This window comes from Oncorhynchus keta, chromosome 20, assembly GCF_023373465.1.
Source record: "Oncorhynchus keta strain PuntledgeMale-10-30-2019 chromosome 20, Oket_V2, whole genome shotgun sequence".
NCBI lineage: Eukaryota > Metazoa > Chordata > Actinopteri > Salmoniformes > Salmonidae > Oncorhynchus > Oncorhynchus keta.
The window spans coordinates 32,644,064-32,671,198 of NC_068440.1; the positions used below are offsets into that span (position 1 = coordinate 32,644,064).

Genomic DNA, 27,135 nt, shown 5'->3' on the forward strand with positions numbered 1-27,135 from the left:
AACACACCTTTATTGTGGGCGGAGTGTTGTTGCCACTGTATGTGGTTTCAGTAGCCTGATCCCATCAGCAATGTGTCCCTGACCACCACCTGAAGTTTTCCGCCAGATCTGTCTTTTCAATGTGACATTCACGTGTGGGCCAGGGCTTTTCCACTTAAACCTGCAATATGTCACTTTTTGGGCTACCTGACCTTATAGAAATGTGAGTTATAGATCTGTTTCTATGCTTCCTGTTAAGTGACATTTTTGCTTTGTACACTAGGTTCAAAACAGCTGAAAATATTTCACAGCGTTTGAGATGGAACAATTACTCTACGGCATACTTGTTTTATCGCAAACTGTTCATGGCTGAGCGATTTCTGCATAGTGCATAACCAAATCTACTGGGCCTTCTGGGTAATGATTCAGTAGGGTACACCAAAGCAAAGGGTTTTGCTATAAAAACAAACACTTATTGGATAAGTTCAGGTTGTAGCTCCCAGTAAAAAAATAAATCCCTTCTGAACAACCCTTAATTTCCCCACCCGACAGATACTGAACCCTAGTCCTACCTTAGATTTGAGTAATTTAGCAGAGACTTATCCAGAGAGACTTGAGTGCCCACTGTTTGAGCTGCAGCCTCACAATAACTCTTATGAATCCATTTAATCTCAGAATTGGAACTCATGATAACCCTTTAGCTACGGAGTGAAAGATTCCATTCCTGGGCTCATTGATATATACTTACATGGTTGTTTTAATTATTCAAATTGTACAAAAAAAAGGATTCAATAATTAATCTTGGTGCTTTTCCGGAAGGTAAGAAACTAACAGACTTCGGTTTCTCTAAGTGTATGATCATTTATCCAACTGGACTTTCTCCATCTCAGCTTCAAACAAGTCAACTCCTCATTTAGTAAAACTGGGACAGTGAGGTCTCTTAAACTAAAGTAAAACATTGAGCCAGTGAAGTCTCAACTAGCCAGTAAACTACACTGGATAGTAAAAAACAACAACATGGGCTTATTGAACACATTTTATAAACACAATGTCATATGTCACCTTAACTCTTGTACAAAATGGTTGATCAATGAGCCTTGAATAGCCACAACTAAATAACAAGCATAATCGTTGTGAAAATGCCTCGTGATAAGAACATTACGGATAACATTGAAAATAACTACCGGGGGGGGGGGTGCCGTTCTATAGAGAGAAATTCAATGTTGAAACTATATGACCTACAGAAGAAATGTATTTAACAAACAAAAAGTGTTACATGCAGCCCATGAGTCATTTCATGTGACCACGAACGGTTGAATAGAAAACAAAAACACTAGAAAACTATAACAACCTCTGGCCCATAGAAAACCACCTCAAACAAAAGTACTTTAGGGACATATAAAATACATTTTATTATCCATTTTGCTTAATTTCTACATTGTAGTTGCATTTCTAGACACTCATTATGAAAGAACGCAGCTACTGTTTTTATCCAGACACAGACGCAAGTAATGTTTGTTTTATCTTCTTTTTTCAGTCTCTCGTTGTGCGGATCTCAATATATAATTATTGTATGGTAAAAGAAAAAAGGGGAACCTAATATCTTTTTTTTTTCTCTCTCTCTTTGTTATACTCAACATAAAAATGATTGTTGCCTGGACCCGCTGAGGGTTTGGTAGGCCGGGCCAGACAGGGGCAGTGGGTCTGTCCCGGGCCCCAGGCTGAGAGCACCATTCAGGGCTGGGCCCCGGCGGCTGGGACCTGCGTGGCCAGAGCACTGGGGGAAGAGATCACAGGAGAGCCCGCCACATTAGCCAGGGGCTGCGACGAGGACATGGAAGTGATGCCTGGAGAAGAGGAGGAAAACAGGGTCAGAGGAAGAGTCTGGGGTCTTCCCTAAGAAGAAAATATTCACATAAGAACTGACACTATTTTCTGTAATTAACAGTCCTCCTTGGCCAGCTGTAGAATCATCTCTTCAGAACAGCAACATACTGTTATGACCCCTGCAGACACCTCATATCATCAGACCCTGTGTTTGTTACCTGTCATCATACTGGAGGAGCTGACTGGGGTAGAACCAGTCGACAGCCCTGATATAGAGCCCATCCTCGCCTGGTCTTTCACAATGGGGTCTGACAGACAGAATGACAGAGAAGCCCATGAATGATAAGCAAAACAAGCTAAGGCCACAGAGATGCAGCAGATATTTCAGACACAAACGCAGCTATGCATCACAACCGTGACCTCAGAGTTCAATACATTCCTGTGAACAATAGGAAGAAGTGTATATATAGTACGATAGGAATGACTCGCAGCTCACAGAAGTAGGAGGAATCAATGGCCTCCACTCTGACCATGCGTGTTAAGTATGTATGCGATTTAAGAGGTGGAGCTCACAGAAGTAGGGGTGCTCCATGGCCTCCCGGGCGGTGAGGCGGGCGTGGTGGTCGTAACGCAGCAGCTTGTCCAGGAAGTCCAGTGCCTCGGTGCTGACCAGGTGCTGGTTCTCACTGTGGACAAACCTCTCCCACCGCTTACGGGAATGCCTGGGAAACAGACTAAAAGGTCATAGACAGAACACAACCTCTCCTCACGGTCAGACAGAATGCGCAGAATCTCTGAACTAGATTGACTATCGCAGCTGGAATGTGCAAAATCGCTGATCTACAAATCACACTGCATCCAAAATAACAAGTCATTGTGATTCTACGCCTTGTCTCATTGCTCAAACTGACAGACAGACGCAACACTAACAACTTCTGCGATTTGAGACCAACCTACCTGCCCAGGATGTCATTGAACCTTGGGTCTAGCTCGATGTTGTATTTGTCGATGTAGTCGTACAGGTCTTCTGTGCCCAGGACTTTTGCGATTCGTACAAGCTGCAAAACAAACGGGACATGACATGCATTAAACAATGGAGGGCAGCCCCGGCTGTCTGAACATCACTAGAACCACTACTACTAGTTGTCTATCAGAGGGGATAAAGCAGCAGACATGCCATTGGACAATAAAGTAATGTTATAATCAAATCAAATTTTGTCACATGCGCCGAATACAACAGGTGTACCTTACCGTGAAATACTTACAAGCCCTTAACAACAATGCAGAGTTAAGAAAATATTTACTAATATTTACTAAATAAACTAAAGTATCTATAAACAAATACAATTGATTGATATATAGTTTGGTTGATTTGATAGGATGGCTGAGCTCTCACCTGGTCGTAGTTGTCGTGTCCGTGGAAGAAAGGCTCCTTCCTGAAGATCATACTGGCCAGCATGCAGCCCAAGCTCCACATGTCTAAACTGTAGTCGTACATCTATACAGGGACAGTCAACAGGGAATGGTGTCAAAACATCAGACCACAGAATAAGTCGAGGAAAAGGCGACAGTAGAATTAAATTAGATGTAGGTTATTGAGGTGAATTTTTAATAAAACAAAAAAATGATCCCTTTTACATTTTGAGTGGGTTTTTTTTCAGGACGGTGTTCTGGGCTGATGTGAAATGACATCTGCTCTGACTGCATGATTTATTTCCTGGATAAAATGTGGCATAAACCTACATTGTACAGAACAGATGCATCTAATTCAATCTTCTAAGGACGAAAGTATATAATAATAATATATATAATAATAATATAATAATAATAATATAATAATAATAATAATAATATATAATAATAATAATAATAATAATAATATATGCCATTTAGCAGACGCTTTTATCCAAAGCGACTTACAGTCATGTGTGCATACATTCTACGTATGGGTGGTCCCGGGGATTGAACCCACTACCCTGGCGTTACAAGCGCCATGCTCTACCAACTGAGCTACAGAAGGACCAAAAAGTAAACCAAGAACCATAGCTATACGACAGACGATTGTTCCCCAGATCATGCAGTAGGAATACAGTATATAGTCTTTAGAAGAAAGCTGACAAAACAGGGCCGTGTTCAATGGGGCACGACGCCTGACTGACCTGGTAGTCGACCAGCAGCTCTGGACCCTTGAAGTATCGGGAAGCCACTCGTACGTTGTACTCCTGAGCAGGGTGGTAGAACTCTGCCAAACCCCAGTCTATAAGGCGAAGCTAGGAGACAGAAGATGAAATCCAGTTAGTTTGAAAACATTATTAGAATCCAACGGCCAGGACTAATATTCATATAGATGGATTAAATCAACACACTCAGGACTTTGTCAAAAAATGTGTGTGTGTGTGTGGAGTGCATGAATTGTCATTTGTATATACAGAATCAGATAAATGATCAATTAATTTGAGATTTCTATGTTTAATAGTCACAATGGGGGACCGAACCTTAGTAAATAAATATGATTAATGTTTTATATCATATTAGAAAAATAAACCAAAGACTATCTCTGAAATGTGTCTTACCTCAGGAGGCAACATGAATTTTCCTACCAAGTGAATGAAAAGGTCCCATTAGACCCCTCAGAGGGGTTGTGCTGAGTAGTTCTCTATTGGGGAAAGATTCATGTTGAGCTTTCTACTGTGGTGGTTAAACACTCACAAGCTAGTCAACGATTGGCTAAATTTCTTGTATGCCACAATTGGACCAATCACAGATGAGTGCTTTGTGAACCAACTAAACCCAACAGCAGCAAACTGTCAGGCAATACTCCGCCCATAAGTTGGTCTCTGTGACCACACGTACATTAGCCAATAGAGAAGGGAGGGAGGGAAAAGGGAGAGATAGGCCAGTACCTTTCTGTGTTCGTGGTCGATCATGACGTTGTGTGGCTTGACGTCTCTGTGCATGATTCCCATACTGTGACAGTAGTCCAGAGCCTGAGGGTGTGAACAGAGAGGAGAAACAGCTGACAACTGGCTCACGTTCACTACAGCACATCGTGGAAAAACGTTTTGCAACGGAAAACAAAAAAAGCAAGCATTTCTCATCGGCCAAGTTCAGATAGTACCTCCCAGTTTGTGAGCGTTTTGTGCGTACTGAACATGGCCACGGTGCTCACAAGTGGATAACAGGTCACTCTAACGTATTCCAGCCAATTAAGTGTGGAGAAAGACCTTGCGAGTCATCTTTATGGCTGCATTAAGTCCTAGTGACCAAAACATAATGGAAAACACTTGGCTAACACACCTATTGGGTATTATCATCAGTGGTGTAATGATTGATTTGCTTTCCCATGGGCAGCATGTGACCCTACACACACTATACATCACTAAAATAGACTTTTATTAATAAAGTATTATAGTTTTACATACAATAATCCTACTGAAAAGCAGATGAAACGTGAACATTATAGGCCAGTGATTCTCATCAACCCTGGTCCTGGAGATCTGCAGCTTTCTGTCCCATGATTGGCAATAGGAATCAACAAGGCTGCTACCACTGTCTGAGACAGAGCTGTTGTAGAGCAGCAAACCTAAGTGAACCTTGTCCATAGTACTGCCATTTTCAGAGCCTTGTTTGTTGTTGTTTTTTAAACATCAGGTGTCTTCACAAGAAAGATGCTGAGGACAAACAAAAGTCAAGTCTATTCCCATTGTCTTCAGAGATCAAGTCAACGGGTAAATGCTTAAAAATGCTATTGAAATAATTATAAAACCTGCAGGTTTTTATCCATCCATACAGGCTACAGTGTAAACTGAATAATAATAAACTCATGAAGTCTCAGGCATAGTGGTTTTCCTGTAGCCAGTTGAAAAGCAGCCACGTGAGGAGCAGCTGTGGTATAAATACTGCTGGCTGGAGATGGGTTGTGCTGTGCTGGGGCTGGAGATGGGTTGTGCTGAGCTGGGGCTGGAGATGGGTTGTGCTGTGCTGGGGCTGGAGATGGGTTGTGCTGAGCTGGGGCTGGAGATGGGTTGTGGGTTGTGCTGGAGATGGGTTGTGCTGGGGCTGGAGATGGGTTGTGCTGAGCTGGGGCTGGAGATGGGTTGTGCTGGGGCTGGAGATGGGTTGTGCTGAGCTGGGGCTGGAGATGGGTTGTGGGTTGTGCTGGGGCTGGAGATGGGTTGTGGGTTGTGCTGGGGCTGGAGATGGGTTGTGGGTTGTGCTGGGGCTGGAGATGGGTTGTGGGTTGTGCTGGGGCTGGAGATGGGTTGTGCTGAGCTGGGGCTGGAGATGGGTTGTGCTGAGCTGGGGCTGGAGAGGGGTTGTGCTGAGCTGGGGCTGGAGATGGGTTGTGCTGAGCTGGGGCTGGAGATGGGTTGTGCTGAGCTGGGGCTGGAGATGGGTTGTGCTGAGCTGGAGGTGGGTTGTGGGTTGTGCTGGAGATGGGTTGTGCTGAGCTGGGGCTGGAGATGGGTTGTGCTGAGCTGGGGCTAGAGATGGGTTGTGCTGAGCTGGGGCTGGAGATGGGTTGTGCTGAGCTGGGGCTGGAGATGGGTTGTGCTGAGCTGGGGCTGGAGATGGGTTGTGCTGAGCTGGGGCTGGAGATGGGTTGTGGGTTGTGCTGGGGCTGGAGATGGGTTGTGCTGAGCTGGGGCTGGAGATGGGTTGTGCTGAGCTGGGGCTGGAGATGGGTTGTGGGTTGTGCTGGGGCTGGAGATGGGTTGTGCTGAGCTGAGCTGGAGATGGGTTGTGCTGAGCTGGGGCTGGAGATGGGTTGTGGGTTGTGCTGGGGCTGGAGATGGGTTGTGCTGAGCTGAGCTGGAGATGGGTTGTGGGTTGTGCTGGAGATGGGTTGTGCTGAGCTGGAGATGGGTTGTGGGTTGTGCTGGAGATGGGTTGTGCTGAGCTGGGGCTGGAGATGGGTTGTGCTGAGCTGGGGCTAGAGATGGGTTGTGCTGAGCTGGGGCTGGAGATGGGTTGTGCTGAGCTGGGGCTGGAGATGGGTTGTGCTGAGCTGGGGCTGGAGATGGGTTGTGCTGAGCTGGGGCTGGAGATGGGTTGTGCTGAGCTGGGGCTGGAGATGGGTTGTGCTGAGCTGGGGCTGGAGATGGGTTGTGCTGAGCTGGAGATGGGTTGTGGGTTGTGCTGGGGCTGGAGATGGGTTGTGGGTTGTGCTGGAGATGGGTTGTGCCGAGCTGGGGCTGGAGATGGGTTGTGCTGAGCTGGAGATGGGTTGTGGGTTGTGCTGGAGATGGGTTGTGCTGAGCTGGGGCTGGAGATGGGTTGTGCTGAGCTGGAGATGGGTTGTGGGTTGTGCTGGAGATGGGTTGTGCTGAGCTGGGGCTGGAGATGGGTTGTGCTGAGCTGGGGCTGGAGATGGGTTGTGGGTTGTGCTGGGGCTGGAGATGGGTTGTGCTGAGCTGAGCTGGAGATGGGTTGTGCTGAGCTGGGGCTGGAGATGGGTTGTGCTGAGCTGGGGCTGGAGATGGGTTGTGCTAAGCTGGGGTTGTGGCTGGCAGCACAGAGAGAGGCGCGACGTGTCAGGCCTGTCCACTCAGATAAATCCTCGTCTTTAACACGTCTCCTCCATATGAGGCGCCTCTCTCTCGCCTGTCCTGATCACCACGGTGAAGAGTGAGAGGCCCTCAGCAACAGCAGGAGTGGGGCGGGGCGGGATTAGGCTTTAGCCAAAATTCAGCTTTTAATATAATTAGACACCAGAGTGACTGCTAAAAAATCTTAGCTCTGTTTACATCGTTCTCTTGCATTCTGTAATTGGCTGTCACATCACGATGACGTCACCATCGACAATTGCCGTCAATCATCTTCGGTATCCGCTACTATCCTAATAAATCACCCAACTCTATAGTGCTGTGACTTAAAGCTGGAGTCCTGAACAACATAATGCTAATTTAATCAGGGGGGATTGGAGAAGCTCCAGTCTCAATCACCCAGACGGTGTCCCTAATTGCACCATATTCTATTATAGCTCACTATATAGAAAACAGGGTGCCATTTGGGAGGCACAACCAGTTATAGGTTACAATAATGGGGTCTTACCTTCAAGATCTCATACATGTAGAACCGTATGTCGTAGTCGGATAGCGTTTGATACAATTGCTGCAAAAAGAGAAGAAAAACTGAAGACATTTCAGCAGAATGCTACCATGAGGGAAGTAATAGAGGCATGTGGTCAAAGCTTTGGCTTCCATTTTGACTGGATAAAAATCAACTGTGATTCTTCTTACCTTGAAGTCTGTGTTGTTGACGTGTTCAAAGACCAGAGCTGGAGTCCGAGACTGCAATAAAAAAATACAATTAAAAAATATATATATACAATTTCTTTTGAAAAACAGACCAAATATGATCAGTATAAACTACCATTTAATAGCAGATTCATACCAGATTCAGCTGGATTTTCAGCGAGAGTGGTAGCCAAAATGTCATATGATATGTACCGAGCAGCATGATGGCATGTATTATTGGTAGGTTGATGAAACTGACCACTGGATCCTTGACGATGTCTAGAAGTGAGATGATGTTGGGGCCGCCTCGCAGGTTTTCTAGAATCTTGATTTCTCGCTTGATTTTCTTCTTTTTTACTGGCTGTTGAGCACGAGAGAAGAACAGACCGAGAGATTGGGCAAAGAGAATGTTTGACAGAGCTTCTGTCAATTAACAATTAAAATAGGCCGTCTATTGGGGAACCCTGCTATATGGCCCATACATAATCATCAGTCATTGGCCAAATAACAGGTAAAAGACTAGCTACCAATCTCTTAGTGAAGCCCATCCACAGCTTCAATAACTTTGGGTCTGAGTTGCAGAGCCTGTGGTATAGAGGTAGTACGTATGTATGTCTCTCCCCCGCAGAGACACGCTCCACCCCTGACTCCAGCCTTCCCACTGTTACTCCCACAAGCCCATCTCCCCCTCTGTCTTTAACTTCTCTAGGGTAGGGGGCAGCATTGGGAATTTTGGATGAAAAGCGTGCCCATATTAAACTATGAATATGCATATACATATAATTAGTAGATTTGGATAGAAAACACTGAAGTTTCTAAAACTGTTTGAATGATATCTGAGTATAACAGAACTCATATGGCAGGCAAAAACTTGAGAAAAGATCTAACCAGGAAGTGGGAAATCTGAGGTTTGTAGTTTTTGAAGATATTGAAGATACAGTGGGATATTGGTCCTGTTGCACTTCCTAAGGCTTCCACTAGATGTCAATCGTCTATAGAAGCTTGTTTGAGGCTTCTACTGTAAAGGAGAGGCTTATAAGGGCTCTTTGAGTCAGTGATCTGCCACAGGCTCGTGACACTCGTTCACGTGAGAGGTAGCTCTCGTTCCACTGCTTTTCTGAAGACAGGAATTTTCCGGTTGGAATATTATTGAAGATCTATGTTAAAAACATCCTAAACATTGATTCTATACATTGTTTGACATTTTTCTACGCGCTGTAACGGAACTTTTCGTCTGAACTTTTCCCTGGACCTGCCTGCGCGTCGTGAGTTTAGAATGTGTACTGAACGTGCGAACCAGAAGGAGTTATTTGGACATAAATTGACTTTATGGAACAAATCCAAAATGTATTGTGGAACTGAGATTCCTGGGAGTGCATTCTGATCAAGATCATCAAAGGTAAGTGAATATTTATAATGCTATTTCTGACTAAATGTTGACTCCAACATTGCGCATATCAATTTGGCTTGATTTTTTCATTTGATTCATCTGATCAGATTATTGCATGGTTTGCTTTTTCCGAACAGTTTTTTAAAAATCTGACACAGCGGTTGCACTAAGGAGAAGTATATCTTTAATTCTGTAAATAACACTTGTATCGCTTATCAATGTTAATTATGACTATTTCTGTGAATTGATGTGGCTCTCTGCAAAATCACCGGATGTTTTGGAACTACTGAACATAACGCGCCAGTGTAAACTCAGATACATGTATTGTGTACCATGAAGTCCTATGAGTGTCATCTGATGAAGATCAAAGGTTAGTGATTCATTTGATCTATATTTCTGATTTTTGTGACTCCTCTCTTTGGCTGGAAAAATGGCTGTGTTTTTCTGTGACTTGGCTCCGGCCTAACATAATCGTTTGGTTTGCTTTCGTCGTAAAGCCTTTTTGAAATCGGACACTGTTTTAAAAATATATATATATATTCTACCTTTATTTAACTAGGCAAGTCAGTTAAGAACAAATTCTTATTTTCAATGACGGCCTAGGAACAGTAGGTTAACCGCCTGTTCAGGGGCAGAACGACAGATTTGTACCTTGTCAGCTCGGGGGTTTGAACTTGCAACCTTCCGGTTACTAGTCCAACGCTCTAACCACTAGGCTACCCTGCCGCAAGTATCTTTCAAATGGTGTAAAATACATGCATGTTTGAGGAATTTTAATTATGGGATTTCTATTGTTTCTAATTTGGCGCCCTGCAGTTTCGCTGGCTGTTGACAGGTGGGAAGCTACCGTCCCACGTACCCTAGAGAGGTTAATAAAGGGTCAAAAAAACATTCAAAACATATTTGAAAGAAACACACTGGGTCTCAATAGGGTGAAGTCCTGCGCCAGTACCTTGAGTATTTTGACGACTACTTTCTCATTGTTTGTGATATTGATAGCTTCAAACACTTCGCTGTATTTGCCCCGGCCGAGCTTTCGCACCAGCTGGTAGTCATCTTGATTCCTGAGGGACAGAGACAAATATAACAATGAGTAATATTCACAACAATGTTAACACAGATGAGCCCTGATTCCCCCAACTGATAGTTAACACTGATACCTGATGATAAAGCTGGCACATTCCACATTTTAGATTAGACCTGCAATGCACCAGGGCCATGTTCAGTAGGCAAACGTTGTGGAATGTTGCAGATAGAAATGTCACGAATAAAGCCCACATGACACCTTGTTCTACATTTCAGAGATTGTTTGTTCTACTTCATATATTTATATCTGAACATTCCAATTCCACACAGTTCAGCCCCGCTCTGCTGAACTTGACCCTGATAAGTCTCTGTTGTAGTGATTCCTCACAAATGATGGTCAATTATGCTTTTATATACACATGACAAATATATGTCAACAACCCTTCCTCCAAAGGACCATTCTATGCATTACATTTTGTGGAAACCCCCCACCCCCCAAAAAAATCAAGGTATTTTTTTGGTCCTGCTGCTGTGTCCAACACCGAATGGGGTAAGGGTGTGGTGCTGCCGCCACCGACCAATCAGATGGCTTGACGACTAGCTCAGCTCACCCCCACTCCACAACATGTGACTCGTAGTCCCAGTACTCCCGGGGTCTCTGTGTGTTCACATCGGGGTAAACCCGGGATCGGCTGGTGACCGGGCCAGACATCTTCAGGTGGAAGCAAAGGCTCTCTCCTCAGGACCTGCGGACAGTGAGAGAGAAGCACACACACACTTTAACATGGATGGATCAGTGTGGCGAAGCCGCCAAACTCCCACGATGCACTTCACTGGCTGCATTGACATGGCTAAAGGCATAATGACTCCTATGACCTACTTTGAGTCCAGACTCCAGATAATATCAACTATAGGTTGAGCGATATGAAACCAGGGTGTTTTTGTTATCACAGCCTATCTTAGAGCCTCAGCCTCTCATTCCAAATGGTCACCATGTGGGCAGTTACTCTGGAAACATTCTTATTTTGCAGGAAATTTGACTGGGCCTACTCTGAGCCAATTGGATTTCAGCTCCTGAATCAATAAACCGGGAAAAACATGGCCTCCAGCCAATATATAGGTGAAATAAAAAACATACAAGTTTTGATAACGCAACATTTAACCTAGCAACAGAATGAATGCATTGTGTTCCCCAGGCAACTAGACACAATAGCTGTTTACGAGGTGTTGACACTATGGTAACTGGGAGGCTACCAATGTCATTTTAAAAAGGTGGGAGGAGGGGAGTAGCACAGTCTTGAGCTTAGCTTCCCAGTCAAAATATTTTGTGAAATGTATTTTCATTTTGGTCTATGGCAGATTTTTTCCTGCTGTTCATACACACACAAAAAATTGAAGAAGAAGTTTGGCAGCCGAAGTCTACACCCCTTTGTCTGTGATTGTACTACTCCCAGGAGTGGGAACTATGGACGGTTTTCTTCAATTAAGTGTTTGTTGCCATTCAATGAGAGACGACTAGATTTCATGCCATTTTCTTCACTTCAGAAATACTGCACCAAACATCTTAGATGTAAAACTGCACGACTAAGCTCTCATTGGCAAAATATAAATATTTTTATATATAAATTTTATTTACAGATTTTTTTATTAATTCTGCCCATTTTGAGGAAGTGTTACTGGGTATGTTGTTGCTACGGTGGCTCAAAAGGGACAAACTGAGCTTTTTTCTAAATTTGCAAGCTGAGGTCGTAGGCTATGCGAGCACATACATTTGTTTCGTCTAGCTGAGTTCTGCTAGAAGCAAACCGAACTGATGTATGCTGCAGGGTCTCCGTTAGGAAAGTGTGGCGACGGACAACGTGACCGTGAAGATTTTTACCGGCCATTTGAGACATTTACTGGACCCATATGTATTGGGTGCAGAATCCACGAGGTCGTCCACCCACGGTATGCTCCAAAATCACATTTACATTATGGTAATGCATCTTAACAGAAATGAATGAAGCAGCCAATAAAAATGCAATTCATGGGAAAACGCCATTCTAAAACAGAACACCTGGGGAAATTCCATTATAAAACAGTGTACCTTATAGCAGGTCCATATGTGACAGATTAAAATCTCTGTTAGAAACTTAGAAAGAGGGGGAATCTAAAGTTGAATGGGTTGCTAACATGACTAGGATTGTGACTTTGGCTTCTGGACAACGAAAGAAAGTTGATATGAAAACCAATAAAACAGGAGAGAAATGGCATAGCGGTGGGCCCTATAGGAATATTATATAGTTACTCCTGTCTAGAATATGTGAAAATGTCTCAAGTACAATTAAAAATGTTGAGACAAGGGGAGGGGTGTGTTGAAGATATAGGCGAGTCGCTCTCCAGAATGTCTGAGTGGTCTCCCGCCAATTCTTGAACATTCATCGTTTCATTGTGTGAGTTATTTGCCCTTTGATTCTTAAAAAATAAAAAGTTCCTAATTTCAGGTCACCAATACTACATGTCTAATACACAAATTAACAGAAATGAATGTAACCAAATGACAGTGATTAATATTACATTTACCGTTCTCCATCTCGGATGGGAAACGGTTGTTTGCGGCGTTCAGCACGCATAGAAGTACCTGGACTGCTGCGCGGTAATGTAGAATTTTGTATGTTTTTTTAAAATCATACATTGCGAATTATAATATATTAAAGATCATCAACTAGATTCAGCCGCAGCCTGATTTCTTCTTGAGCAGATTGGTCGGGGCGCCGGAACATAATTACTGCAAATTGACCACAAGAAACCCCAAAAGATATATTTGACAAAAACATTATTTCAAACCTTGCTTACATTTGTCCATTATGCATGGAAATACTTCGGAAAAGATTTTCCAAATAAAAATCACTTGGAGCTAAACAATGTTTTTTCTTTTGCTCAGAAAACTGGGGGGGTCAAATAAACCTACCCGCAGACCAAATTCGACATGGAAAGATTTTTCAAATGGCTCACTAACAATCTCCCCCTCGATAATCACCAATCCTCAGTGTGAAAAGAGCAATGGAAGTTATATGCCTACTGCTGCATTTGCCTGCATATAGGCTATGAGTTCCATGCGCTCATTTCTTTAGCCACCAATGGATCACAGTGTATGGCAGAAGCTGGTGATCTCGCATTAGTTGACTTTGATTTTTCATTTTAATTCAGCTTTTTATGATTAACCACGTGACAATGATTTTGAGAAACAAGATCGGTATTGAAATGAAACTGTTCCACGGAAACGCTCATATGAAAATCACTGGCACGCAGAACGGTAGAAACGGTCAGATAAATTGCAAGCTTCCCCAAACTTGAAACGCAAGTGGTCAGATTTTGCCTATAGGCTACATTGAAGCAAGGCCTCATAATATGAAATAAAACATTCAGGTTTCAAACAATTAAGCATGTTTTCCCATACGGCATTCAGCTCACATTGTAAAGTAGTGGGTGACTTGCTGACAGCCTGTTGCCTGCACCTGAATGGTGAATGGGAGGGGAGGTGCGCTTCAATTCCCAGTTAAGAAATAAAAATAGTAGCTCTTTTTAAGCGGCCACCAAGTTTCTAACCCTCGATTGCATTTAGAATTGTTGTGCAATGAAAGCACATGTATTACTCTAGCAGCAACCAGCTGAGGAGCTGCAGGAGAAATCCCACTCAAAATAGGCTCTGTATGCTGTACGCGTGTGATAGTCGTGTTAGACAAATAAGATACATGATGACCAATGTTCCCTCAACGACAACAAAATAAATCACCAGTGGGCAAATTTCAGGTCTGCTGAGCACAAACTTGAATGCTATGAAAATTCTGTGCAACTTCAGGAGAGCTTTAAGTTACAGTTTAAACAGTGGCCAAGTAGGCTACAGTGGCTATTTGATCATAATGTAGGCCTACCAGAGTGGCCTACCATCAAAAACAATGGAGAAAAACACATCCCATAACCAGGGATGCAAACTGGCGAGGGCCCAAATTGGTGACTTTTTTTATTTGCACTGAAACATGCCAAACAAAAACCCTGCTAGGGGGAAATGCAGATTTTAACTAATTAAACAAAGAACATGATCTACATGACCAGTCTCTGTGTGTAAAATAAGTGGTTAATGTGAACCTAACTCCCAGCTAAACAATGTAAAGAAAGCAATCCAATGTTATTTGTTGCCTAGTATTAACTGCAAATGACACTCGAGTCTTGAGAAAAAACAATACACTAATATTGCAGTTAGCCATGACAGCCTTTATAATAGAATGCTTGTGACCACACAGATCTAAATATCGCACTTGAGAAAACATCTTAAAAAGTAGAAATAGAATGAAACAAACATTGTATTTTTGCCCTATTATAGTGGACACTATAGTAGACATCGATCAAGTGCACAAGGCTACATGTGTGCAAAAATAACATTCACAGAGTAAAAAATGTAATTAATTCCCCCTCACTCACACACAAGTGTTACTGTCAAGTTCAACACAACAAAAGCCATATATTTGGGCTACACTATTACATTGTGGACAACTGTTCTACAATGTGCCAGCAGAACATGAGACCCTTTGTTGGCATAATTGATCTCTTTCAGGCAGAGAGAACACCTGGCACACCCTTTTTATCCACTGTATTGAAAGAGGGAAAGTGTGTGGTGTTCCTTTCAACTCTATAGTGGCATCCAGTTTAAACCAGGCCCGGCTCCAGCTACACTTGATCCCTGAATCCACTTGTTTAACAAGCAACACCTCATTTTCACCTAATTCTCTCATTCTGAAAATTAACCACATAATATAGAGTGAAAACAGTTCACAGATAGTCGTTCTTTCGTTAGCTAGTTAACATTTCACACAGATCGCCAGGGTCCAGTAAGCAACTAACACGTTATAACTTGAGGAACGGCAAGGAGTCGTATACCAATTAATACTATAGCGAATTGGTTAGGTTACTAACGTTGGCTCATCTGATGTTGTCTGACTTTATTAGCCAGCTAGTTTTCACACCATAAACTCAATTATTTGATAAGTTAAGTTAAGTTATATATATATATATATATTAAGTTGGCTAATGTTGCTCAACATTTCTCTGGCTAGCTAACGGAGAATACGATCCAGATAGTAAGATACTTAACAATGCTAACAATACTTGTTCCACCATCCTTTCTCCCTCACCTCAAACTTTCCAAATGACAATTTTTCGGTTACACCTCATGAAGTACACTTCATCACCTTCTCACCCCCGTCTCCGTGGTCAGGCTTCTCACCTACCTCTTCGTTATCGTTCAGGGGACGCGCTGCTATAACTGGAAAACTGCTTTTCCACTCCCTGCTGTCTTTCCAGAGCACACGCTGATGCTGTAAGTAGCAAATTGGTTGTCTCGTCTCTCTTCAGTCGCTTGCTGCATTCTGATGTTATATGAACGATTGGCTGAGCCTTGGATACAGACAGTATTGCTCCAAACGTGCATCACTTGTTCGCTCACAGCCAGTAGTGATCTAAAGTGACCTCTTCGCCTACACTTTTCTCATCAAATCTACACTAATCGCGTAGGTCACCTATTTTGGAAACAAAATGGCAAATTTCGACGAAAGCTGACTAGTTTGCATCCCTGCATAACAATTTAAAATGGAAATAGAAGTTCTATCATTCAGCCTACAGTAGCAGCCAATGTGTGGTGATCAATGCCTACATTCCATGAGACTTTTGAAGAGAAAAAAAAAACATGCAGGGCTTGACATTACCCTGTTTACCGACTTGTCCTTCAGACAATGAGGTGACTGAAAATGTTGCGTTTGATACAAGAAACCACTTTACAAAATAATACAAGACAGTCTCAAAATACAACACTGCCCCTTTAATACCTCTTCTTGGCTCAGGGGCGGTGTATTCACGTCCGGATGAAAAGCGTAACCAAAGTAAACTGCCTGCTACTCAGGCCCAGAAGATAGGATATGCATATAATTGGTAGATTTGGATAGAAAACACTCTAAAAAAAAAAATATATATATATATATGTGTCTGTGAGTATAACAGAACTTATTTGGCAGGCGAAACCCCGAGGACCAACCACCCAGGAATTATTTTGTTGTTGATGTGACTTGTTTTCTATGTGAAATTGAATTGAAGTTAAATATTTCTAATGACGTTTTTTGGAATTTCGCGCTCTGCAATTTCCCCGGGTGTTGTCGAAACGTTCCGCCAGCGGAACCCCTAGCCACAACAGGTTTTAACCTGTTACTCCTACCCCCTACTTTTTCGAACATTCTGTTAAAAATCGCGCAACATTTCAGCGCCCTGCTACTCATGCCAGGAATATAGTATATGCATATGATTAGTATGTGTGGATAGAAAACACTCAGATGTTTATAAAACTGGTTAAATCACGGCTGTGACTATAACAGAACGTGCGCTTCATCGAAAAGCGATGGAAAATCTGATCACTGAAAATGCGAAAATATATCCATGCGCCACTAGAACCCATTGTTGAATGTGAACCACATTAAATTGGGCCGAGGTTGCAATACCTACAGCTTCCACACGATGTCAACAGTCTTGTCATTTGCCTACGATTTGTTTCTTGGTCAAACGGACACAAGGTAGCGCCTTTCTTCCGGTCTCCGACCAGATATTTTGGTTGAGATTTACCCGGACATTATTTCCAGACGTACAGCTATAGAATATACATCGCCTCGTGATCAATTTGATCGCTTATTAACATTTACTAATACCTAAAGTTGCATTACAAAAGTATTTCGAAGTGTTTTGTGAAAATTTATCGTCAACTTTTTTAATTTTAAAAAATGACGTTACGTTATAAAACGCTATTTTTTTCCTTGATCACAGTCTTCATAGATCGATATCTAGGCTATATATGGACCGATTTAATCGGGGAAAAAAAGACCCAATAGTGATGTTTATGGGACATCTAGGAGTGCCAACAAAGAAGATGGTCAAAGGTAATGAATGTTTTATATTTTATTTGTGCGGTTTGTGTAGCGCCGACTATGCTAATTATTTTGTTTACGTCCCCTGCGGGTCTTTTGGGGTGTTACATGCTATCAGATAATAGCTTCTCATGCTTTTGCCGAAAAGCATTTTAAAAATCTGACTTGTTGCCTGGATTCACAACGAGTGTAGCTTTAATTCAGTACCCTGCATGTGTATTTTAATGGACGTTTGAGTTTTAACGAGTGCTATTAGCATTTAGCGTAGCGCATTTGCATTTCCAGATGTCTAGATGGGACGCCTGCGTAGGAGCAAGAGGTTAAGGCATAAAACAACTCTTTACCCGACTCACTTTTCAAAGATGGCTTGAAATGTACACATTTTGTGCTCTAGTAGGAAGCAACTGCTCCCCCCATCGTTGACTAGAAATTAGCTATAACTGGGCCAATAACTCATTCAGCAATGAAGAATATGAACAAATGTGCACAGGTGGCTACATGCAGCCCTCACTTTGATCTCAAAACAAGCCCACCTACTCGCGGCCGCTTATACTGTAGCCTAAACACAGTTCCAAGCACAGATCCATATACGCCGACTACTATTTGCATATACAGTTTAAGTCGGAAATTTAAATACGCTTAAGTTAGTCATTAAATCTTGTTTTTCAACCACTCCACAAATGTATTGTTAAATCTGTGAGTAACACTTGTATCTTATCAATGTGTATTATGAGTATTTCTGTAAATATATGTGGCTCTGTGCAAATTCACATGATGTTTTGGAGGCAAAGCCAAATCTAGGGTTTTGGATATAAATATGAATTTGACCGAACAAAACATACATGTATTGTGTAACATGTTGTCCCGTGAGTGTCATCTGAAGAAGATCATCAAAGGTTAGTGATTCATTTTCTCTCTATTTCTGCTTTTTGGGACTCCCAGCTTTGGTTGGAAAATCGCTGTATGCTTTCTGTGACTAGTTGCTGACCTAACATAATGATATGTTCTGCTTAACCTCAAAAAGCTTTTTTTTTTTTTAATCGGACACTGTGGGTGGATTAAGGATTTTTTTAAATGTAAATGGTGTCTAATACTTGTATGTTTGAGAAATTTGAATTATGAGATTTCTGTTGATTGAATTTGGCACCTTACAATTTCATTGGCTGTTGGCTAGGGGTTCCGCTAGTTCTAGACAGGTTGAAAAACTATAGTTTTGGAAAGTCAGTTAGGACATCTACTTTGTGTATGACAAGGAATTTTTCCAACTATTGTTTACAGACAAATTATTTCACTTATAATTCACTGTATCACAATTCCAGTGGGTCAGAAGTTTACATACACTGAGTTGACTGTGCCTTTAAACAGCTTGGAAAATTACAGAAAATTATGTCATGGCTTTAGAAGCTTCTGATAGGCTAATTGACATCATTTCATCATTTCAGTCAATTGGAGTTGTACCTGTGGATTAGAGGTCGACCGATTATGATTTTTCAACGCCGATACCGATTATTGGAGGACAAATACCGATTAATTGGACGGTTTTTTAAATGCATTTGTAATAATGACAATTACAACAATACTGAATTAACACTTATTTTAACTTAATATAATACATCAATAAAATCAATTTAGCCTCAAGTAGATAATTAATCATGTTCAATTTGGTTTAAATAATGCAAAAACAAAGTGTTGAAAAAGAAAGTAAAAGTGCAATATGTGCCATGTAAGAAAGCTAACGTTTAAGTTCCTTGCTCAGAACAAGAGAACATATGAAAGCTGGTGGTTCCTTTTAACATGAGTCTTCAATATTCCCAGGTCAGAAGTTTTAGGTTGTAGTTATTATAGGAATTACAGCACTATTTCTCTCTATACCATTTGTATTTCATATACCTTTGACGATTGGATGTTCTTATAGGCACTTCAGTATTGCCAGTCTAACAGTATAGCTTCCGTCCCTCTCCTCGCTCCTACCTGGGCTTGAACCAGGAACACAACGACATCAGCCACCCTCGAAGCAGCGTTACCCATGCAGAGCAAGGGGAACAACTACTCCAAGTCTTAGAGCGAGTGACGTTTGAAACGCTATTAGCGTGCGCCCCGCTAACTAGCTAGCCATTTCACATCGGTTACACCAGCCTAATCTCGGGAGTTTATACGCTTGAAGTCATAAAGAGCGCTGTGCTTGTGAAGAGCTGCTGGCAAAACACACTAAAGTGCTGTTGGAATGAATGCTTACGAGCCTGCTGCTGCCTACCATCGCTCAGTCAGACTGCTCTATCAAATCATAGACTTAGTTATAACATAATAACACACAGAAATACGAGCCTTTGGTCATTAATATGGTCGAATCCGGAAACTATCATCTCGAAAACAAGATGTTTATTCTTTCAGTGAAATATGGAACCGTTCCGTATTTTATCTAACGGGTGGCAATCCTAAGTCTAAATATACCTGTTACATTGCACAACCTTCAATGTTATGTCATAATTACATAAAATTCTGGCAAATTAGGCGGCCCAAACTGTTTGCATATACCCTGACTCTGCGTGCAATGAACGCAAGAGAAGTGACACAATTTCACCTGGTTAATATTGCCTGCTAACCTGGATTTCTTTTAGCTAAATATGCAGGTTTAGAAATATATACTTCTGTGTATTGACCTTAACCTCTTGCTCCTACCTGGCACGCAGCCGTCCCATCTAGAGCTCTGGAAATGCAAATGCGCTACGCTAAATGCTAATAGTATTAGTTAAAACTCAAACGTTCATTAAAATACACATGCAGGGTATTGAATTAAAGCTACACTCGTTATGAATCCAGGCAACAAGTCAGATTTTTTAAATGCTTTTCGGCGAAAGCATGAGAAGCTATTATCTGATAGAATGTAACACCCCAAAAGACCCGCAGGGGACGTAAACAAAATAATTAGCATAGTCGGCGCTACACAAACCGCACAAATAAAATATAAAACATTCATTACCTTTGACCATCTTCTTTGTTGGCACTCCTAGATGTCCCATAATCACTATTGGGTCTTTTTTTCGATTAAATCGGTCCATATATAGCCTAGATATCGATCTATGAAGACTGTGATAAACGGGAAAAAATAGCGTTTCATAACGTAACGTCATTTTTTTTAAATTCAAAAAGTCGACGATAAACTTTCACAAAACACTTCGAAATACTTTTGTAATGCAACTTTAGGTATTAGTACACGTTAATAAGCGATAAAATTCATCAGGAGGCGATGTCAATTCTATAGGTGTCTGTCTCGAAAAAATGTCTTGGAGAGAGCTCGACCAAAACATCCGGTCGGAGACCGGAGGGAAACGATTCCCTTGATTCGGTTAGACCAAGAATCAATTGCGAATCAAATGACAAGACTCTAGACAACGTGTGGAAGCTGTAGGCACTGCAACCTCGGCCTCATTTAATTCGGTTCACTTTGAACACTTCCTTGAAGTCGCGGATGGATATTTATTTCCATTTTCAGTGATCAGATTCTCCTGCACTTTTCGATGAAACGCACGTTCTGTTATAGTCACAGCCGTGATTTAGAGAGTGATTTCTATCCACACATACTAATCATATGCATATACTATATTCCTGGCCTGAGTAACAGGGCGCTGAAATGTTGCGCGATTTTTAACAGAATGTTCGAAAAAGTAAGGGGTAAGAGTAACAGGTTAATGTAGTAGGCTTCTACTGTATTCGCGTAACACTCCTCGTGGAGTGCAATGTAATCGGTGGTTAGGGCGTTGGACTAGTTAACTGTAAGGTTGCAAGATTGAATCCCCCGAGCTGACAAGGCAAAAATATGTCGTTCTGCCCCTGAACGAGGCAGTTAACCCACCGTTCCTAGGCCGCCATTGAAAATAAGAATGTGTTTTTAACTGACTTGCCTAGTTAAATAAAGGTGTAAAAAAAATGGCCAAATCGGTGTCCAAAAATACAGATTTCTGATTGTTATGAAAACTTGAAATCAGCCCTATTAAATAATATATGAATAATAATAAATAATAATAATATAATAATAATAATAATAATAATATATGCCATTTAGCAGACGCTTTTATCCAAAGCGACTTACTGTCATGTGTGCATACATTCTACGTATGGGTGGTCCCGGGAATCGAACCCACTACCCTGGCGTTACAAGCGCCATGCTCTACCAACTGAGCTACAGAAGGACCCCTTAAATCAGCCATTCCGATTAATCGGTCAACCTCTAATAAAAACGGAAGTCATATTCATATCAAATGTAGAGAAAAGACAACATTTTTAAAATAATTAAACACCGGAGTGTCCGCTATAAAAAAATAAAATAGGCTTTAGCTATACGGCCTAGAACATCCGACATTCAGAGAAAAAATACAAATAAATGACTGGACATTTTGCGCCACTTTAGTGAAAATCTTAGCTCCGCTTACATTCTTCTCTTGCATTCTGTAAATTGTTTCTACCATATTTTTTTATGCGGGCTACAGCAAAGGAATAGGCCACTTGGCATGGCCCCGCTGTGGGCTGCCCAGTCAGCTCTTTACTGCGTGGTGCCAGTCATGTTGAAATTGGCTAAACATCGTTCGTCACATCACGATGATGTAACCATCAGCAATGGCCATCAATAATCTTCGATATCCAAAACTATCCTAATAAACATCGCCCAACCCTAACTGGCATTCAACCTGTCGTTACTGCAACAAAGGGAAACACTAACACAACCCCATATTGCCTCACAATATGACAATGGCACACAATCTCACAATGGCTTCAAATCCAAAACTTGAAACAAGTAGACCATTCCACTCAAACCAAAACACCAAAGCCGCCTCAAAATAGAAACATTTAACAGAGACTTGTGCATTGTAACTGCTCGGCCTCCGACCGCAAGGCACTATAGAGGTAGTGCGTGCAGCACAGTACATCACTGAGGCCAGGCTTTCTGCCATCCAGGACCTCCATACCAGGCGGTGTCAGGGAAAGGCCCTAAAAATGGTCAAAAACTACAGCCAACCTAGTCTGCTACCGCATGGCAAGCGGTAACGGAGCACCAAATCTAGGTCCAAGAGACTTCTAAACAGCTTAAACCCCCAAGCCATAAGACTATTGAACATCTCATCTACCCTAACCAGAAACCATGGATAAATGGCAGCAATCGTGAAAAACTGAAAGTGCGATCCACCACATTTAACCATGGAACGAGGTCTGGCGATATGGCTGAACATAAACAGTGTAGGTATTCCCGCTGCAAGGCAACGAAACAAGCAAAATGCTAGTACAGGGACAAACTGGAGTCGCAATTCAATGGCTCAGACACAAGAAGTATGTGGCAGGGTCTAAAGGAAATCATGGATTACAAAAAAAGCCACGTCACGCTTCCAGACAAACTAAACACCTTCTTTGCCCGCTTTGAAAATAAGACAGTGCCACCGTCGCAGCTCGCTAACAAAGTCTGCCCCCCCCCCCCCTCCTCCTCAGTGGCTGACGGGAGGAAAACATTTAAACATGTTAACCATCACAACGCTGCTGGCCCAGACGGCATCCCTAGCCTCAGAGCATGCGGAAGACTGCCTCAACAGGTCCACAGACGATGCAATCGCCATCACACTGCCCTATCCCATTTGGACAAAAATAATAGCTTAGTAAGAATGCTGTTCATTGACTACAGCTCAGCATTCAACACCATAGTACCCTCCAAGCGCATCATTAACCTGGAGGCCTCTGGGTCTAAACCTCTCCCCAACTGGATCCTGGACTTTTTGACGGGCCGCCCCCAGGAGGTGAAGGTAGGAACCAACATCTCCACTTAGCTGACCCTCAACACTAGGGCCCACAAGGGTGTGTGCTCAGCCCTCTCCGAGACTACCTGTTCACCCATGCCTGCGTGGCCATGCACACCTCCAACTCAAATCACCAAATTTGCAGACGACAACAGTAGTAGGCTTGATCACCAACAACAACGAGACAGCCTACAGGGAGGAGGTGAGGGCACTCGGAGCGTAGCGTCAGGAAAACAACCTCTCACTCAACGTCAATGAAACAAATTAGATGATCGTGGACTTCAGTAAACAGCAGAGGGCGCACCTCCCTATCCACATCGAAGGGTCAGCAGTGGAGAAGGTGGAAAGTTTTAAGTTCCTGGGCGTACACATCACAGACCAACTGAAACTGTCCACCCACACAGACAGTGTGGTGAAGGCGCAACAGCCCTTCTTCAACCTCAGGGGGCTGAAGAAATTTGGCTTGTCACCCAAAACCATGACAAACTTTTACAGATGCACAATGGAGAGCATCCTGACGGGCTGTATCACCGCCTGGTATGGCAACTGCACCACCCACAACCACAAGGCTCTCCAGAGGGTGGTGCGGTCTGTGCAACGCATCACCGGAGGCAAACTACCTGCCCTCCAGGACACCTACACCACTCGATGTCACAGGAAGGCCAAAAAGATCATCGACAAGAACCACCCGAGCCACTGCCTGTTCACACCGCTATCATCCAGAAGGCGAGGTCAGTACAGATGCATCAAAGTTGGGACTGAGAGATTGACAAACAGCTTCTATCTCAAGGCCATCAGACTGCTAAACAGCAATCACTAACTCAGAGAGGCTGCTGCCCACATTGAGACCCAATCACTGGACACCTTAATAAATTGATCACTAGCCACTTTAAACAATGGCACTTTAATAGTGTTTACATTCTTACATTACTCATATCACATGTATATACTGTATTTTATACCATCTACTGCACCTTGCCAATACAGCTAGGCCATCGCTCATCCATATATTTATGTACATATTCCCATTGACCCCTTTAGATTTGTATGTATTAGGTAGTTGTTGGGGTATTGTTAGATTACTTGTTCAATTTGTGTGTATTGGGTAGTTGTTGGGAATTGTTCGATTATTTCTTAGATATTACTGTACTGTTGGAACTAGAAGCACAAGCATTTCACTACACTTGCATTAGCATCTGCTAACCATGTGCATGTGGCCAATAAAATTAAATTTGATCAAATGGCTACCCAGACTATTTGCATTGCCCCCTCCCTCTTCTACACTGCTACTATCTAAGCATAGTCACTTTAGTAACTCTACCTACATGTACATATTACCTCAATTACCTCGACTAACCGGTGCCCCTGCACATTGACTTTATACCGGTACCCCCTGTATATTGCCTCACTATTGTTATTTTACTGCTGCTCTTTAATTATGTTACTTTTATTTCTTACTTTTTTTGTATTTTCTTGCATTGTTGGTTAAGGGCTTATAAGTAAGCATTTCACTGTAAGGTCTACTACACCTGTTGTATTTGGCGCATGTGACATAAAATTTGATTTGTACGAGGTGAACCAGAAACAACAGCTACTGTATTTTGCAGCATAACATTTTGGAATGAATACCATTCCAGAAATTCCAAAGCCCCCCTTCCAAAAATCACCCATGTCTCCACACTACCTTAAAGTCAGCAGTCTTGCTCAACAGTAAGTACCATGGTTAAACTAACTTCAGGTCACATGCCTCTATCAAAATGAGTCAGTCACAAGACATGTGCCAGCCCCTCAACGGCAGATCTTTAAAAAGGGAAAATATAAAGCTAGGGAGTCGAATCTAAAATACCCAAGAAATTCAAAGGAAAAACCAATGCAAAGGGAATCTGGATCTCAGTATTTTAGACGGTACTGTATTTTAGACTGTACTGTATGAGACCTAGGCAAGATCAAAACATAGGCTACATTCAATTTTCTTTCAAAGTTTGAAACCGACTGTCTCAATTAAATATCAAATTATTGAATAGGCATAGTCCGAGATAGCATGGCAAAAAAACTGGTTTTCATCAATAGAAAGACAGAGGGGCATTAGCCTAATGATCATGGCAGACATGATCCGTGAGAGTTCACCTAGCCTACATAGCAGCTGACAAATATTGCCGTCCAGGTAACATGGTTTCACCTTGAATGGTAGTTAGAGGAGCTACTCAGGGCGAGAAAGGTATATTGGCAGGAGAGGTTTGGTATCCAAATCAAATGCCAGTTGAAGGTTGAACAGTAAGGGCCGTCTGGATTCATAGAAGCTGGTTTTGGTGGGGGCAATACAGAAAATGTAGGCTAGCCCTAGCTACCATTACAGCTACCATTGCAAACCAAGAAGTGAAGCCCAAAAATGTGATTGAGTCTGCCCAACATAGACCAATTCAAGAAGGTCTACATGAGTAATAACTAACATATTAGCTACATTTGTGGACCTTGGTTCCATTTCCTTAATTTTCCTATCAGAAGTTACTCTGTCTATATGAACACAGAAAGAGAGCAATTGAAAAAGATGGGGCGGCAGGTAGCCCAGCGGTTAAGAGCGTTGGGCAAGTAACGAAAAGGTGCAAGGTGCTGGTTCGAATCCCAGAACCGACTAGGTGAAAACTCTGTCGATGTGCCCTTGAGCAAGGCACTTAACCCTAATTGCTCCTGTAATTCGCTCTGTGTAAAAGCGTCTGATAAACGACAAAAAAAAATACATGTTAAAATCTAACTTTAGCTAGTTACCTTGCTATAATTCCCCTGTAATACAATTAGCTACAAGATGTAGCCAGAGCTTGCGCCAAGCTTGTGGTCATTCAATAAATTAATGGGTTATTACTCATATGATTTAATGGCTTCTAGAAGCAAACATTTGTATTATTGTAATTGAACAGTAGTAAGCAGTAAGACAAGAGACATTGCATAAATTAGCTAGCTACAGTAGCTATCGAACAAAATGTCCTCTTTACTTTAGCTTCAGACTGACTCAACATTTATCAGAACGTCAGCTGTGAATATGTAAACCCAACTAGCTAGCTAGATATGGTCATTCACCTGTACAAGGCACTAAATGATTACAACAATACACAATAAAGTTAATAGATCCCTAAATATATATTTATATTCAATATTAGTTGGTACTAGTAGCTAGCTACCTACTTGATAGCAGCATCAACTAGTTAGCCGGTTAGCTAGACATTCACCAATGCTTTGTTAGTTCCTGGTAGTAGCTATAGCTTAAAAATGGTAACATCTTTAAAAGGCACATTTAAGGCCATCATTGCCCATCACAGTGGTATTCTTGTTACCGTTACCAAAAAGCACCTTTCATTGATTGATAACCGCACGGTCACAAGGCCGCACAGGCCTCAGGTTTTCCTGGCTCAAGTCTGGGTCTGGGATTAGTCGATGAGCCTAGCACAGCCAGCGAACTGGTGCTTCCCTACAGTAAAATGTCAACATTTAGTGATTTTAAAGCTAGTGTGTGTTATATTCTAGCTACGTGAGTAAGATATTTCATAGTCATTTCTATCCTGATGCCTTAGTTTACGCCTTGCCACAACGATAAGAAATAGCTTGACTATAACTGGCTAAAGTTAGCCGCTCACTAGCAAGCCGTGGCCGGGGAAAAACTCACTTCACAGTAAGTTAGCTAGCAAGCTATCACATCCATTCCACGAGATGATAATGACTCTAACCATTCATATGTATTCTATTTGAAATTGGACAATTAAACGCTGGTAAAATCGATTAAAATATACAGTGTATTACCTCTCAGAGCTTCGGGATGACAATATGGCGACACTGGACTCCAGCAACCAGTTTTCGATAAAGGAGGGCAGTTACTCAAGACCTCCACTCCTCGGGGTGGCGCATGTCAGCACTCATTTGATGGGTACTACATAGACAAGAAGGCTAGTAGCAGCGAA

At 42.2% G+C, this 27,135-nt stretch overlaps 1 protein-coding gene across 2 annotated transcripts; it reads right to left on the reverse strand.

The window, feature by feature from the left end:
- Positions 1-997: 997 nt before the first annotated feature.
- On the reverse strand, positions 998-27,135 carry LOC118399644 (casein kinase II subunit alpha-like). 2 transcript variants are annotated; one of them, XM_035795897.2, is made up of 13 exons: positions 26,978-27,135; positions 11,073-11,207; positions 10,388-10,499; positions 8,305-8,406; positions 8,049-8,099; positions 7,861-7,920; positions 4,710-4,793; positions 3,966-4,076; positions 3,203-3,304; positions 2,764-2,864; positions 2,380-2,528; positions 2,025-2,114; positions 998-1,826 (listed from the first exon to the last, which is right to left on the reverse strand). In XM_035795897.2, the coding sequence occupies exons 2-13, from the start codon at positions 11,171-11,173 to the stop codon at positions 1,714-1,716; spliced, it is 1,176 nt and encodes a 391-aa protein (XP_035651790.1). In that variant the 5' UTR covers positions 11,174-11,207; positions 26,978-27,135; the 3' UTR covers positions 998-1,713. The 2 variants fall into 2 exon arrangements, with proteins under 2 accessions (XP_035651790.1, XP_035651791.1); XM_035795898.1 differs by lacking the exon at positions 26,978-27,135 and adding an exon at positions 26,531-26,637.